The following is a 17,426-nucleotide window of genomic DNA, read 5'->3' as shown; positions in this document are numbered from 1 at the left end:
AAGCATCTCATTAGAACATTCATGCAACAATGAAACCAAGGCATCATGTCATCCTCTTGAAGTATTTTAATATTAAATTAACTTTTAAATTTAATTGTTGTCTCAATCAACTTTAAATAAATCCCTTAAAATGTATAAATACTCCCATTCTTCCTGTTCTGATGTGTTTTGGGATTTTTTTTTTTTGTTCACAGGAAAACAAAATTTAATGCGTTTGTGCAAACTACAATAAATTTTTGGGAAATACCTTACCCTAAACTGTGAGCATGGATATGAGAAGAGATGTACTTTGCCAAAGTCATCTCCTGTTGATAGCAGTTTTCTCCCATGGGATCGACAGACAGCGTTGATATCTGTGCCATCTGAACCTTCAGGCCATACACCTGAAACACAGAGGGACTAATTAAAGGCTTTTATAAACGAAATAAAAGTGACAGCCTAAGTTTCTGTTAAAATATTAATAAAGGATGACTTTTTTAAGAAAACAAAAAACCTATAAAAATAACTGCAACTGAGTCAGAATGCGTATTTCCATACCAGCTGAACTCCAGATCCTAATAGATAATCAAGCATATAAAAAAACCCTTTATTCTTGCTAGTCAGCAAAGTGCTTTTCTTTGAGAAGATGCATTCTGCTGAATTACAGTCATGTGTCTGAGCCTGAAAGAATTTTCATATGGTTATGTGGAAAAGTAACAGTTACTGCTTTTATTTTCCCTTCTCCTTATGTATGAGTTAACACACTTTTTTTCATATTACATGGGTATGTTTTTAGACTAGAGTATGATCCAAAGGTATTTGTTCATATTATTAAAGTCTAAACCATATGAAAAATGACATTCTATAGTTTAAATTATTATTTATTAATTAATAGATCACTTGAAAAGAAACTGAACCTACTATAAGGTTTTCAAATGCTTTTGTTCTACTATAAGTACTTATCTTCCTTCACTACATACTGTACTCTTTGCTGTTCTTGCACAAAGTAGTGTCTTAAAATCCAACTGTAAGGTCAACAGAGCAGAGATCAAATCTGTGCACCACATCTTCAAAGCCTCTGAATACTTGCCTGTAATAAATTGCAATTTTACTAAAATCCACCCAGTCATTGAAATGTCAGGATTTTGCATGCAGTACTGCAGGCTTTCTTTGGTTATGATTTTCTAATTTAGAATTTATCTAATCCCTACTCAACATAAAGGGCACCAAGCTTTCAGAGACCACTGTCATCTTCAGTTATATTGAGTGCTCTGCCATCATGACTTTGCAAAACTCCTGCCATGTCTTGGCTCTGAGATTTTCAGTGCCTGTCCCTGTGTCACCCATCCTCTGCAGTGTGCAGCCCTACCCACTCGAGTGCACACTCCTCCTCTGGTGCTGCTGCAGGTCAGGGTGAGAAAGTTGCTAAGAACTCCCCTAAGAACTCCCGAGGCACACTCCAGTTCCTCCTTCTTCAGGATACTTCCAACCCCACAGCAGGCATTTGCCACGCCCCGTGGGAACAGCAATCCTTCAGTCACTGGGATTCTTCCCAAATGCAGCCTTTGTATCACTGCACAGCAATTCACTATGAGGAAATAATTTCATGTCTTCATAAAGAATCACAAATTGCTGTAAATAAAATGCAAAGTCTGATTTGTAGACTGCTCTTAACTTTCCTGATGTGTGTGGAAACACCACATTGCTAGATGAGGGATAGCAAAAGAGGCCCAAAAAAATGGAAGCTGCAAAGAAACATGATAATTGCTACTCGTGGAATTATGAATATGCAGAACAAAGAGACACAGAAAAGCTTTTTTAAATATCTGCTTTGACAAGAAGGAGGCTATATGAATATCAAATGCTAGCTGAAAAGAGGCAGGAGTCTTCCCAAGAGGTCATTATGAGAAGCTGGAAATAACCCCTGAAGGAAATAGTTAACTGCCATTTTGAAATGGGGAAAGGATAGCAGGATTTTCCTTTTAATCTCTTGGTTCTTTCAAAATTTATCCTAGTGCCTCACTCAGTTTTTATGAATATGCAAATTTTATCCCCCTTGCTGAAAAAGTAGTCCTTATTTTATCCCATCCTCTGCAGACCTGGAAAAGAGACCATTTCCTTTCTCGCATTTGAAGACTGATGGCATGCTATTTTTCCCTCATCTTTTCTAGAAGTCATTCATTACATCTCTTCTCCCAGAACAATATTTAGATGGCTAATTAATTATTCTTGCTAGTCAGCACCTTATCTGTTGGTCCAATGTGAAAAACCAGAAGCAGCCATTCCAGCTGTGACTGAAGCCGATACTGATAAATGGATGATTGCTTCACATTTTGCATGGCATCCTTTTCATTACACATTTCACTAATGTATCTGCCTTTCCTACAACAGCATAATGCTGCTGACTCATTTTCAGTTTGTATGCACAAGTAATCTGATCTTTCTGTGCAGACCTGCTCTCATCTGTTCAGCATTTGTACAACTGGATTCTGCCATTCTAGTAGTCTCCTCTTTGACTCTATTGAATCCCTTCCTTTTTTCATACCACTCCTCTGTTTCTCAGGACAACTTGCTAATCCTGCAGCTTTACAACACCTACAAATTTTACATGCTGATTTATCATGCATGCTATTAATAAATATATTCAAACATATCATTCTATTTACAGTGTTCTAGATAGTTTTGAACCAATCTAGTCTGAGTTCTGCTTTGCTTGCAATGTTGTCAGGCTTTATACAGTATCTTAGATTTCTTCTGTTCCTGTCCTTCATCTCAAACACTATTTTCTTCAAAACTGGACATGTGCTATGAACTGACACCTTACTTATGTATTCAGCAACACATAGCTTTTGAAAGAGCTTATAGATTAGTAAGTATTTTAAAGTCTTTGCTCATTCACATTTATGTGTTTGTATCACTAAAACATCCTCCCTCAAGCACATTCTTTACATGGTATTGACTTTCAGTTGAATCATCTCTAAACACTTCCAGGCTGACTAATCTGTTCCCATGCTCAAAGACAGGTGTTCAAGGGACCAGAGTTCCTTCTTCCCCCTGCACTGGTTATGCTGAGTTGCGGGTGCTGTGCACAGTTTGGGATTTTTATGTGGTTCTACCAGAGAGAGAAAATATCCCTAACTTCAGTCAGCCATAGCTACTGAAAAAATCAATGTACTAGAAGCCCCACATCCTGGATGCTGTGATTGCTGCTTCTGTGTCCAGTGAGGCCATCCCAGCAAGAATATAAAGATGTTCTAACTGACTGCTCTGAGGCCCTAAAGCACTGATTGACTTTGAACAAAAATGGAGTGGTTTCCAACTCATAATCTATGCGCTTCTTCAATTTATTAATCTAGCCACTCATTTTGCACTTTAGCTTCTCCATATGTGCTCTGAAGGTATATATATGATCCTGCAGATATTGCATTCATTCTCTAGTTTTTCAATACTTTGCCTGTTCTCTGTGAAGTGTTGAAAATAAGTACTAATGGTCTCAAGTTGACACTAACCAGTTTAAACTTCTACCATGGCTTCCTATTTCCTCTTGAGGACTCAAGAATTTGGAACTTCTTGTACTCAGTGTTTGCAACCATCTGTCCAGTCCTGCACACATTGTAGAATGAGTACAAAGTTTCAGAGTACACTGGGGAAAGCAGATCCTTCAAAACTGGCAAAAGAGAAGTCCCATGGAAACAAACCATTGGATTTTGTTATGTTTTTCTTTTTGAATTTCTTTCATTCAATTTAATTGCTACAGACTGTATCACAATACATGATAAGTTCTTAATGAAGGAGACTATCATCGGTTTTGTGTTTGCACAGTAACCAGAGCAAACGAACCTAGATTTGGTAAGGGGATTTGACCCAGTAACTGCCTAAATACAGGGCAATCTCACAGAACTGCTACTTTAAATTAAAAAGTATGAGAAGCTGCTCTACTGTGACAGAAAGGGCAGTGTGTGATTTTTTCCTTATCTCCCACTTTTGTTATTATATGATATTTATCCTTGAAGCTATCAAGAATATTAAATCAGCGTCTTTCTGGATTGAAATAAGAAGACAGATTGTAATAAAAATGGCATAACAGAAGTTCTGTATTTTTCCCTGAATTATGAATAGTCATGTTTCATAAGCAAAAGTTGGCATTCCATGTGTTTGTTAATAAGAAGAATGGTAAGAACTTGCAAGAGGAAATACACTTACCAAAAACATGGAATCCTAAAGTACAGGTATAAGTGGCCCATTCTATATCCCTAGTTGTTTCAACACTCACAACTTGTTTACAAGCAGAGGGGATCCCTACAAAAGAAAAAGCCCCACATAATATCATATTTAAATCTCAAATTGTATGGATTACACCAGATGAATTAAAACATATGGTTGATCTTGGCAGTTATATGGTCTCATTTAAATTTTAAATCTGTGTTAGACTGCCCGAACTTTGCACAAAAGGACTAAATATAATTCTTACTCACAGTATAAGATTTCATAGTCTCCTGAATTAGACACGAGATATTGTGAATTAACAGACCAATCCAGATGAGTAATGAAGCTGGAATGACCCTACAAAGAGAAAAAGTATTGTATTAACTGCACTAACAGTGTGTCACAATGTGACAGTATTAATACAGTGCTATGAAATACACTTTGGGAGTTGATACTGAACAGGAGAAAGAAGGTTACTTACTGAACATTTGCCAATTCTAGTGTACTTTCTTCCATTTTCACTTACACCATATATATAAATACAGTTGTCATGGGAACCGATTGCCAAGAAGTTTCCATCTATAAACACAAAAGTGAAATTGCAATTATTCCTGTAAGAAAGAACTTAGGCAAATTTTGAAGTTTGTTTGAAAAGTCACAGACAAGAGAAACTGTTCTTAAAGGCCTTGATACTGAAAAATTAATAAATGAAATTTTAATTTTCCAGTTGCACAGTGACTTATCTATCAAGACTACAAAACAGCAATTTGACATAACAAATATAAGTGTTAACAACACATGATATTTTTGGAAGCAGCTACAGTCCATTTAGGGCTAACCTGATTGCAACAACCAACAGAGTCAAGTTTTTTTTTTCCCCTTCTTTGCAGTGAAACCATATTGAACACGGGGATGGAGGGAAAACAAAACCAGAGCTTAAGACACCACCCATAAAGTCTTGCCAATGTTTCATGGCACACTTATTTTCAATTTCAGTGTGGCAAGAAGGGACTTATTTTAAAACAAGCCAACCCCTAATTTAATAAAAAATTTCAATGCCTTTTTTTTTTCCCCCAGTAAATAAATGCTCTCAAACCTGGTGAGTAACGCATTACAGACAGCTGTTCGTTTCCATCTGTGTGTACAGTGACCAAGTCTTTTGTTTCTGTGTCAAACACAAACCACCTGTTGTAAGCACAGAAAGAGGCCAATAAATCATTCCATAAGGAATTTAAATCTACTGTAATCTTGACCAACTTTTCTTCTGTCAAAATAGCATAAGTTTTATACTAAGAAGAGAAAAACAGCAACTGCCACTCAATTTGGTCTATTTTTACTTTAACACAAGGATAGTTTCTTTCACATCTTTTTTAACTGTAAAAATGCTCAGGCATTGACCTCAATATCAGTCTTCAGATTTTAGTGTGTTTTAATATGTCATGCACAAGAATAAAGTAAGCATTGTTGTGATGTCCTCCTTTAAAGACCTTCCTCTATGCTATGCTGATATTTAAATTGATGCCTGCATTAAATCCTAGAGCAAAGGAAAACACAAGCAAGCATCAGGACCATTCTCTTCTGATAGGACAAAAAGATGAATTAATTTATTTTAAAGTGAATAAATTCATTATTTTTTCAGTAGTGTAATTTAATTGATTAATTTTAATGAACAAAAAATTAGTTTGTGGACACGTGTAGAAAGGACAAAGATAAAATTTGCATTTCAATATTGCATCAGATTAGAGTCAAAGAGAAGATTCCTCTCAAAGTTTCTCCTTCTGTTTTATAAAGTACATTCAGTAACAAAATAAGTCCTCTATTTAGGGCCGATATAAAATCTGAAATAGGCTTGCCTCATAACCTACAAGCTTCCTATATGTTCTCAGTGAACTGGAACTGTTTTCAGTACTAACAGCCAAGCCTGCCCTCAAGTGACACTAAAGGAGAGGGAGAAGTTAGGCAAAGGCAGTCCCTCCTATGAGAGACAACCACAGATAAACCCAGCAGCTGTCGCTGATGTCACCAAGGGCTCAACCTGCTGCCTAAAATACTCTCCTGCACCTCAGTTTCCTCTGCCTTGTTTATCCCTCACACTCTGCAAGCAGAACAAGTCTCTTAATGTGCATTTTTGCACAATGTCTAGCACAGTGGAAAATATGCCAAATTTTTTAAAGCCTCTGGTTGTCACTGCATTAGGGATCATGAACCACTTGCTGCATTTTCCAACTCGCAGAATTTTTCTACGCGATTTCCTCCATGCAGTCCTAAAGGCCTTGGAGGAAATCTCCCTCCACTACATCCGACTCCTCCTTTAGCCTCTCCTTTTTCCCAGTGGACACAAAGATTTAACATTTAGGTCACTGGTAGGGTGACGTGCCTGGTATCACAGCTGAGCTAGAGTTCCTGCCCTCTCTAAATGTCCTCCTCCCACTGATCCCACTCTGTCTCTCTCCCAGGGCAGAAACCATCTCTCTGTTCATGCAGCACTCAGCAAGCACAGGCTGCTGGCCCAAGCCTGGAGTTTCTAGGCACTAAGGCAATACAAATAAATTTCACTGTGACATTCAGTAGAAATCAATAGGGAATGGAGATGTGCCATTGCATACATCTGCAAAGTCAGAACATGAGCTTGGATGTGAGATGGAAAAATCAGTGGTTTTTTGTGCCCAAGGTGTAGCTCTGCACCTCTTACCTTCCAGTTAGTGTCCCTACTGCAACAACAGATGCTGAAGGATGAAAACCTGAAGACTGTGCTGGATCCTGGAATGTTTCAGAAAGAAGCATGCTTTTTTACCAGTCCATGTTATCAAGTTATAACAAATATACAATTAAATTATTTTACTCTGAAACACAGTAAAACTATCTTGTTGATTTTAAGGGGTAGTTTTTTCTCTTTCAGTATAAACTTGAAGCATAAAAAAGCATTTTTCACTAATTTAAATACTATCTAATTAACTTATTTTTCCCTCTATACAAGGCCACTCTTGTCTTTTCTTTACTCTCTAAAAATAATTTGGCAAGTGATTTCATAACAATAACATTGGCAATGGCAGCTTCTCAACAAATCACAAAGAAATAAGAGATAAAAATAACTTCTTAAACTAGAGCTGACCTCAGAATTAAGCTTCAAAGCTGCAGTTTACCTAGAGTCTGAAGGACAAGCAAGTCCCTTACTCAACAAAGGTACGTGGCACTTTGCAGAAGGGCTAAAGCCTAACTCCTACACACACCAACACCTTTTTCCAGCACCTGCTAAGCTGCAGCTCAGTGGGAGATTTAGGGTTTCTTATTTGGATGTGCTATTTTAAAACATTTTACTTTGTAAAACTCTAGTGTTTTTCTTGCAATTTAAACATATGCCTAAAAACAAGGTAAGCATTTTCTTTCTAATACTAGTCCAGTTACAAAGAATGAGCTCCAGAACTTTTCAAGTTATAGAAGAAAATACCAATATAGCTTTATTTCCCCCCTCATACCATTAAAAAATAATTTTAAAATGTAAGCAAAAAACTAGCCCAATGATCCATCTCATGGAAATGCTTGTGTCCTTAATTTTCTGTATTTTAAAACACTATCACATTGTAGCTTTTTCAGTTAACCTGCTGACATTTTTAGTAATTTAAAATTACTAGCCCTAGAGGCTAGGTGGAAAGGATTTTCTCATTAATTATAAGCAACTGACCAATCTAAAAGAATTAATAACTCTAAAGAAAATTTCAGAGAATTGTTAAGACCCAGGATTTCCATACACAGCTTCTGAAACACTACAGCATTCCAGAAAGGAAAATTTCCTAATGTTTTTAAAATATAATTTCATATCAAATGCAAAGATATTTCATTGAATAAACCAGAGATTCAAACAGTGCATTTAATCTAACTTGTACTCAGAACAGCTACATTAAAAAGCTTTTATATTAATCTCTATGACAAAAATAGGTTTACATGAAATGATCTTTTCCCCACAAGTTAATACTTTAAGGTATTTTTAAACAATAATCATAAGAAAAATCAAAATGACTAGAGAATTTCTGTAACAGGAGAATTTCTGTAACTGTATTTAATAAATTTTTACCTCTATAATCTTGTTCCAGATGGGATGGTGAGTGGTTGCATCCCAGAGTGTAATGTGTTTGTCATGTCCACATGTGAAGAACTGAGGCTTAGAGGAATGGACTGCAAGTCCCCAAAGCTCATCAGTGTGGCCCTACACAAGCAGAGATGCTTTTAGACAAAGAAGGTTCAGGCCATCAAAACTAAACATGTTTAAACAGTGTTAAAATGGCCAAATTATATAATAAAATATTAAAAAAATATGTTACATCTAAATAGATACATAGTTATAATTATTCTTATTGCTGAAAGTACTGTAATAATAAATCAGATGCGTATTTATGAAAATTAACTTTAAACAGGATATTTACTGCTCTTACACACTTAGAAGTGTTCTTGTAAGGAAACCCAGCTTACCTGGGTAATTGGGAAAAAGTCTCCTGACAGCGTGCCCTGCAGGACGAAGTTTCTGGTGGTTCCTATTAATACAACGTCCCCTTTTCCCTCTGCAACTGTTCTTATTGGACCAAACTGCTCTGGAATCTGTGGTCATAACAGACAAAAGGATAGAAAAGTCAGACGATTTGTCAGGTTTTGCCATTTTTAAAGTAGTAAATGTGTTTTAGTAAATATTGCACAGCAAAGAAATGAAATAAATTAATACATGTGCCCATCTTGCGAAACTTTATAACAACTTGCATCAGCTCAGTGACTTCTATAACACTGCAAGACAAGACATTCTTATCTACAGAATACTCAAATAAACCAAATATTTCAAGAAACACAAAAGGTTCCTTCATGCTGTGTAAATTCAATAGTAACTAATTGCAGCTGTGGTATCAGACTAAGCATTTCTACTCAAAGCATTTTCTTGGAATGAATGTTTCTTTAATTGCAGCCTAGGCTCTGAATGAGCCAGTGCTAATCTCTAAAATAAAGTTCAAGGGAAGATGTGAATAACAAGCAATACCAGAATATGAACAAATAAGAGAAAAAGAAGGACACCACAGTTAGAAACAGCACAACAAGCATGTCCCTTGTACTGTGTTAAAAAATGAATTACAAAAAGAGACATGCCAGTTGCATATATATTTGCAATATTAAATAGTATCATTATTATTATATAGTATTATTATTTGATTATTATTTAATATTATATAATAGAGTTGAAGCTCTTCCTCAGACTTTTCTACTGATTCGTCTCTTACATTCAGTATGTAAACAGTCAAAGTAGTTCTGTCCAAACAAATTCTGCTTTAATCTTCTAAGTTCCTACATAGCATTTTCAAATTTTGTTTAAATTACATTTTAAAAACAACAACATCAACCAAGAAATAAATTAAAAACTTTAAGTATTAAATCCGTAAAAAAATCCTGACATCATTTTGAGAAAGAGGAATGTATAAAACCATTTTAATACTGTAATACTCTGAAGTTAAACATTACCTCACATTATTAAATGCAAAGAAAGGAAGAAATAATATGGAAAGATACACAAGATCTTTTTCCAGTTACCACAGACCTTAGAAAGGAAATATTATGTTAATGAATAGGCAATCACAGGAATGACCTGAGGACTGAAAACTTAGGAGTTCTGTGCAGGGCCAGGAGTTGGACTCGATCATCTTGATGGGTCCCTTCCAACTCAGCATATGAAAATACTGTATTTTAACACTAATTTGCTTTCTCATAGAATACATATCCATAAGAAAAAAAAAAATCTCAAAAAAGCTTCTCAGAGGACAATAGAATTTTATTTTAAGTAGCAGAGTAATTTCAAGATAGGCAGTATCACCTCAGTTTTGTGAATTTTTTGGTAGTTTCCATTCCAAGATATCAGCTTTCGGTCTTTTCCACCTCCTGATACCAACGTGCCATCTCGCAGCATACACAGTGCAAATATTCCACCCTCGTGTGCTCCTTGAACTGCGTGGCTTATTCTGTTGGTACCTGAATAGAAGAAAAAAAGGCATTATTACTAAAATACTCAGCTTAAGAGCTCCTTTCCCCCCCATTCGTGTCCTCCATTCCTCTACTATCTCTCAAGGATTGCATTTAAACAATGATAACAGCGGACACGGGGTGCTGGACCAAAACACACAGACCCACAGAAGAGGCTGAATTAGTAAATTTTATGATTTTACATTCTCCCCACCTCAGAAATGAAAATACTCAGTCTAGGCCAAGAAGCAATTAAAGTAGGTTCACTTAAACCTTTCAAGGGGGTCTAAGCAAAATAATTTGACATCACATTTGACCTGCAGTAGCACTACACACCTTATCAGCAAAAACCCATAACCCAGTCACTTTTATCCTCCAGTTATAAGATATTCTACAGCCTCCAGATCCTGAACTTGTACCAAAATCTGACTAAGCTAGAGGTCCTTGTATATCTGGCAGAATGGGATGATCATTCTCCAGAAGAGCCTGTACTTCTTTACTCATGAACTTGGCTTGTTCAAGTAGTTTCTTAGACTCAGCACTGTCAAAACCAACTACATTAGATTAAGTATCTCTGATTTGGTGAATCATTACTATTAAGAAGTACAAATAAATGATTACTGGTGATTCTATTACTGAAATGTGCACTGTTCATCAAAGCTTGGCTAAGTTGATGTTTAGCACAGGTGAGGGGCTGATGGAAGTTAGAAAAAACCAATTGCCTTTTCCTTCATCCATGTCTATGGATATAATGCATCAGGCCCAACTGATTTCTATTAAGAGAAGTCTTTGCTAAGGGTACTCTGACCTGGTGGAAGCAGCCCTCTCTTGCACATAGAGCTCTGAGTCAAAGGTAGTGAAGGCAGAGCAAGTACACTGTACTGAGACAGAAAAACAAGAAAAACATTTTTTTGTCCAGCCCTAAAGAAGAAGTTGGCAGAAGTTGAGATCTTGAGCACACAGAGAATTCTCTTTTATTTCTGGGAGAAAGGGCAGAAGAGGCTGCTTGCAGTCAAGGCAGAAACTGGTCTACCAGTATGATGGCAAACTGGCCCCTGAGCAGTGCACTGTCCCTGCCTCCCTTGTCTGCTGGCAGTCGAAAATAACAATAAAGAACAGGGACATGGGACATTGCAATTTCTAAAGTCAGTTTAGAAGGAAAAGTGTTGAAGTGCCTTGCTATAAATTACCGTAAGAAAAAGGAAAGGGAAATAAATGAGAAGCCAAGTTACAAACACCATAGCCACCCCTGTCCCCAGCGGTGTACTGGCCAAGGAAATTATTAGTTGACAGTCCTTGGCTGAAAAAGAAATCTACAAAAACAACTGAGTAAGGCTCAACTGTATAACTAATTCATTGTATTGTTTTCAGGGTCTTATCTCTTTGAGTAGTATCTCGGGAGAAAGCACTGAGTAAATAGGAAAAAGCTGTCATCCATATCCCTTCTTCCTTTACTAACAAGGCCTCCTTTAAGGGATTCTCCTTATTCCTATGCATGGTATCTCAGGCACTAAGTACACGTTTAGGATATTGCTGCTGTTTGCCCTCTGGCAGGCAGGGCCTTCTGCTGACTAAAAAATGGTTTCTTCTTACTAGAAAATGCTTTTTAAGTTCTTCCTATCCATCTATCTTCCTATCCATTTATTCCTTCTGGAATAAAGCTAAGGAATTCAATTAGATCTGAAAATAATTTAGCTTGACTTCCTAGAAAAACAAATACTGCTATTTTTTGTCTTTTTAAAAGTATATGTCAATAGGCATAATTTCTGCAAACAGTAGAGAGGGACAGGATAGGAGACTGGAGATCATCAATTACATTAACAATTTTTTTTGCTGTACAGTGACTAAAGAAAGAACTTTTCTCGCCATCTCTTACATCAGTAAAAGCCCTACATGCTGGCATGGCTCTGTGTATTTAACCATAGGGAACACATTCAATAGAATTTTGTGCTCTAGCAGTTAGGCACAGATATTCTTAACTTCTTGTAGAAAAGAATCCAGGCACAATCTGCTGGATTGGTCTTGGGAAAGAGCTCAAGATAAAATTTATTCTTCTTGAAATGAAGCTTTACACTCAAGTCTACACTCACAGTCTAATATTAAGATGGAGGTCAATAGTGAACTTTTATCTTACCTTTCCCCCAAACCAAAATGTTTCCACTTGAGTCTCCTGTAATAGTATCACCATTTTCAGAAAAGGTCACACACAGGACAAACTTTGGCTTCTCTTGTTTCTGCATGGTTATGAAAAAATACACTCACAGCAACATACAACCCATGGATTTTAACTTTATGCATTTGGTTAATTTAGTTTAGTCTTATACAACTCTATTATCACTTAAAAATCTACAAGAGTTAAACATATTCCTACAGCCTGAACAGAATAATCTGTGCAAGGGCAGAAGAGGCATCAGCTGAGGCTTGTGGCCCAATCCTGCACCCTTAATTGCAAGCTGGGGACAGAGTGAGTGAGAAGTCCTGCTAACATGTAACACATGACCAGGACTGCTCTGAGATAAACCAAATCCCCCAGCTACTGCAGAATGCCAAAGACTTGTGGTATTTAGAAGTGGCCAAAGTTTCAAACAAGCTTTATTATTATAATTCTTAACTCCAAAGTTTCTAGGAGAAAAAAAAATATTACTAGAGGGTTTGGCAATAGTGTAAGAATTAAGGAATCATCTCTTGAAAAATGCCCAAGTTTCAGTAATGAAACTCCTGCATTTAAGACATGGACAGCAACAAATCAATTAAATGTGTAAGGGAACAAAAACATCACTGGTAGCTTCTAAGGACATTATATACTCCTTGTTGACAACCTATGTGTATGATCTCTTTCTCCTCCAAACTAAGAGCTGTTCTATGCTAGGACGACCACCCTTTTCAGCTTAACCATCATCAACACCAACAGAGCTAAAAGAAGCAGAAAAATCCATTTAAAATGCATGAAAAATAAAATGTACCAAAATTTAAATGCATTCTTTCACCATCTCCTTCTGATTTCACACAAAGTATATTAACTGACATTGTAAATATTGTTCTGACTATCCTTGGGAGCACTCACTGGAGTTATCTGCAGTCACTGCAAACATCCCTCAGTTGTGCGTGCAAATGCTGTACAGCTTAGTCTATGTTCAAGAACAAAACCAAATCAAAACCTTGGAATGAAAATGATATTTACCAAATAGTGGCCAGCTCAATCTGTATTTGAATGACATATGTGCATGTGTCTGAGCAGAACAGAGGAAAAGGGAAGAAAATTCATCTTTCACAAAATAAAAATCTCCTCCATGACTCTCTTCTTATTTTTTTTTAAATTTTTTTAAACTTGAGTTAATCATAGAGAGTTTTGAGGTAATTTTAATTCACACAGGTTGTGGCTGGGAGGGTGGGGGTATGTAGCAAAAATAATACAGAAAAAAGAATAAAAGGAACAATGAGTAATTGCATTTCAAAATTTCAGTGAGGAAGTTTTACCCATGGAAAACTGAACTTCTGCAACATTTTGAGTTTAATAATGAACACTTCTTTTGATTTACTCAAACCTTATTTCTGTATGACTGTATCATTACTATAAACATAAAATTAGAGAAATATTTTATTTTACCTCAAATAATCCTTGCTTTTTAATGAGGGAATTGCCTTCTAGTGTCCAAAAATAAAGGTGTGATTTTCCACAAGTAACTATTATATTTGTATCAGTAGGGTGAAAATCTGCAGCAAATACAGCCTCATTAGAGCACTTGGAAGGAAAAAGAAAAACATTGTATCAAAATCTAAAATGCAAAGGACAGGAAACAATATTATACAGTTCTCTAGTTAGGTAAACGGACACTTCTGATATAAGAATAATTCTGAGCTATTCATTTACTAACATTGACTGGAATACATTTTAGTCAAAAATGTTATGTATTTATAAGTTAGTATCAAAATGTATCCTTAAAAATCATGTCACATAATGAGCATTTTTAAGCAAAAGTTTAGTTTAGACATTTTTCTTGCGCATGCTCCTATCATTACTGCCTAGAATTTTCTAATCAATTCTATAATGACAACAACAGTAAAATTTAAAAAAATCCAAAACTATTGCGATAATCTTAACAGAGGAAATATTCCTTTTCTTCATGCTCCTTGCCTTTTGTACAGTGAGTGTTAAAAAGGCACAAAAGGTTAAATACAGAAAGACACTTTATTATGTGAAACCAGATCTACATACAAGCAAGTAGTACAAAATATCTTATTGCAACACCTTGACATCTGCCAGCTTTTCTTCTTTCTGCCAGTCCCACACTGAAAGCACATGGTCATTGGAGTCATCCACAGAGCACAGGCTACTCCCTCCATTCTGGGGCAAAACATGGGAAATATTAATGCATCACCCAAACAACAGAGAAACATATAAATACACATTCAAAATAAGGAAATACTTATGTGTAAGTGGAGATATTTACACATATTTACACTTCAACTGTTATACTTGTAGTCAGATCTCCATAAAATATAATAATTTATAGGGTCATGCTAAAAAGGGACCTAGAAGAGGAACTGTTGCAAACTGCAGACAAGGGTAGGTATCTCTTTACAAATATTCAGTAGTGGAAATGCCAAAGTCAAACTACTACTTGATGCTTCAAAGTCAAACATCATTACCTATTTTATTAAGAAAGCTTTTCCTGATAACTATATTGGATTTCTTTCTTTGCAACTTAAACCAATTATTTCTTCTCAGATGTCTGTTAATATAGGAAACAATTTTATTCCTCATATTGGTATAATGGACCATAATCAGAAAACACAGTAAGGAATTAGAAAACAACTTATTCTTGACAGGTGTCTTTTTTATATTTATGATGTTTATCACTCTTTATAATCCTAATTACCCTAATTCCTTCATTCTTTCTTCATTCTTCAGACCCACAACACATATCACAACTACAAAAACTGTGCAGAAGTAACCTATGAGGTAGGGCAGAGGCAGGACTAAGAAACCTGAAGAGAGGGCCATCTAAAGTGAGAAAAGTGCTGCTACTGAGTGGGAAGTGATGCTCAGAGCAGGCCAAGCTCTGACTGAAATCACAAAGCAAACATTAAATACTGGCTTTCGTCTGGCAAATGCCAATAGTGCTCCTCTGTTATTATGTATTTATTTCCCTCCAGAGCATTTGCTTATTAATCCTTTTTACTTATCCTTCAAAGTTGATGTCAAGCTGTGTTAGCTTTCACCTTTGTACTCTTAAAAAGTTCTCCAAATACAGCCTTCTCTTTTCTACTTTCTATAAACACAGTTATCAATGGATTTCAAGTGAATTCACTGACGTAAATTTTGCCTAGGGAATGCACCAGGTAGTCCTATCTAAAAATGCTGTCAGGACAACCAGTAAGCACCACATACAGATTCTGTTGTACACAGGGGGCTTTGAAACCTGCATGTATCAGGTCACAGACTCAAGTTTCTATATGGGACTCAAATGCTGCCTATATCAGCATATAAATATTTCCTTTATCTCTCCGACAGATTAGAATTCAAAGGATGGTGCCAAGAGGCAAACAACAGTATTTTACTTTTTTACAATCCTTTATCCATATGCCTTTGCTGCTTTTTAGCAAAAGATTTTGATTCTTCTATGGGAGCCTCTGTTTTTAAAAAGTCTTTCATCAATCATTTTGGACACAGTGAGAGGGTTAAAAGATGGAGAGTAATTTTCTTATGCAGGGAGAAACAGAATAGCATGATTCAGGAAACCTAGGGATGCTGAAATTTCAAGTACACAAGTATTTTTGCACTGTCAAATAAATTAATTGCAGTTTATTTTAATGACAGGGTAAATCTCAGAATGCTGCGATATTGTTAACTTTAATAGCAAAACTGTTGGAAACAACTGGGCTGCAATCTTTCCTCCTCTAAAGAGAAATCTGAGAGAAAAGACAGCTTGGATGTTTGTTTTGGTCACCTAAATTTGAAAGATTTCAAAGATCTTTCCAGCAAACAGTCTTAATGTGACTATTCATTTACTTTACTTACAGATTTAGAAAAAGCAATGCAAGTGACAGCTCGGTCAAAAAACCCCATTCCAATGACATGAAGCGTGTTCAGAGTTACAGAATCCCAGACACGCACGTGTGGTGGCAATTGCTATAAAACAGACACAGAAAACATCAACTCAAACAATGATGGAGAAAACCCACCAAGATTTGAAAAAATCAGAATGCATCTGAAAAAAAAATCACAATTGAAGGTATAAAAATTATCAGAACTTCTCTCGAGTCACCCATGTAAGCACAGATGCATTACGAATGGTTTGCTGATTACTGTGCCTAGGACCAGTATCTGGGACTGACTATCCAGAGTGTACAGCACATCAGATCTCACTGATCTCAGTCTGTGCACTGAAGTTCATGGCCAATGAGAACAACTGAAAATTGTTCATGACTTTGTGACATGGGATTTACTGGTAAGCCCAGGAAGAGTTTAAACTACACCAATTGAGATAACTCTGGTTAACGTAAAAGGTAAAAGTGTGGAAAGAAACTCAGGAATTTTTAAAATGTAATTCATTTCGACATGATAAAAATGGCTGGGGAAAATAACTTTATGTTCAAACTCTTCTTTACAGCTGTAATCAGAACGAGACTGCTTTTTGTAAATAAAATTCCAGATGTACATCCTGGCCCCAGATAACGCCCCGGGGTCCCCTCTCCCTCCATCTCTCCATCCCTCCCCTCCCTCCATCCCTCCATCCCTCCCCTCCTTCTCTTTGGCTCCGGGCGCCCCGCGATTCCTCCCACGGCCACCAGGGGGCAGCCCCGGGCAGCTGGTGGAGCCCCTCGCTCACAGTCAGGGTAATTTGGTTAATTTAGTTCAGACTTATACAATTGTAGGACAGTTATAAATTGTTCTTTAACAAAAAATAAATATATATTAAAAATCCTAAAGGCCACAACAGTACCTCAGTTATATAAGCGACTTTCATATACTTATATATCACATTCCACTCAAGCACAGACCTCAAACTTTTAAGTTTTATTTCATAAATACAATGGTAAGTAAATAAAAGATCCAACACATAATAAAAATTAATAGTTTACATTACTCAGCTAAGTTATCTTTATATAAACCTATATTGCATAACTCATATTTCTTTTCTTTTGGTTTTTTTTCACTGTTTTGGTTTTGACTGGGAGAGAGTTAATTTTCTTTTGAGTAGCTAGTGCTGTGTTTTGGACAAGAATAATGTAGATAACACAGATGT

At 36.3% G+C, this 17,426-nt stretch overlaps 1 protein-coding gene across 12 annotated transcripts in view; it reads right to left on the bottom strand.

Annotated features, from left to right (window-relative positions):
- EML1 (EMAP like 1) overlaps nucleotides 1-17,426 on the bottom strand; it is a 122,354-nt gene that overhangs the window by 1,591 nt on the left and 103,337 nt on the right. For all 12 annotated transcript variants that reach the window (XM_085580727.1, XM_085580722.1, XM_085580726.1 and 9 more), the window contains 13 exons: nucleotides 16,199-16,309; nucleotides 14,426-14,521; nucleotides 13,784-13,918; nucleotides 12,311-12,410; nucleotides 10,031-10,185; nucleotides 8,653-8,778; nucleotides 8,258-8,389; nucleotides 6,878-6,945; nucleotides 5,282-5,370; nucleotides 4,667-4,764; nucleotides 4,455-4,542; nucleotides 4,183-4,278; nucleotides 253-383 (listed from right to left, as the gene is read on the bottom strand). In XM_085580727.1, coding sequence (XP_085436853.1) covers nucleotides 253-383; nucleotides 4,183-4,278; nucleotides 4,455-4,542; nucleotides 4,667-4,764; nucleotides 5,282-5,370; nucleotides 6,878-6,945; nucleotides 8,258-8,389; nucleotides 8,653-8,778; nucleotides 10,031-10,185; nucleotides 12,311-12,410; nucleotides 13,784-13,918; nucleotides 14,426-14,521; nucleotides 16,199-16,309 — 1,425 coding nt within the window. The remainder of the gene's footprint in view (nucleotides 1-252; nucleotides 384-4,182; nucleotides 4,279-4,454; nucleotides 4,543-4,666; nucleotides 4,765-5,281; nucleotides 5,371-6,877; nucleotides 6,946-8,257; nucleotides 8,390-8,652; nucleotides 8,779-10,030; nucleotides 10,186-12,310; nucleotides 12,411-13,783; nucleotides 13,919-14,425; nucleotides 14,522-16,198; nucleotides 16,310-17,426) is intronic.

This window comes from Lonchura striata, chromosome 5 (assembly GCF_050655825.1).
Source record: "Lonchura striata isolate lonStrDom1 chromosome 5, ASM5065582v1, whole genome shotgun sequence".
NCBI classification, from domain to species: Eukaryota; Metazoa; Chordata; class Aves; order Passeriformes; family Estrildidae; genus Lonchura; species Lonchura striata.
Note: the sequence above shows the minus strand (reverse complement) of the source record. Positions and strands in the feature narration are given on the sequence as shown.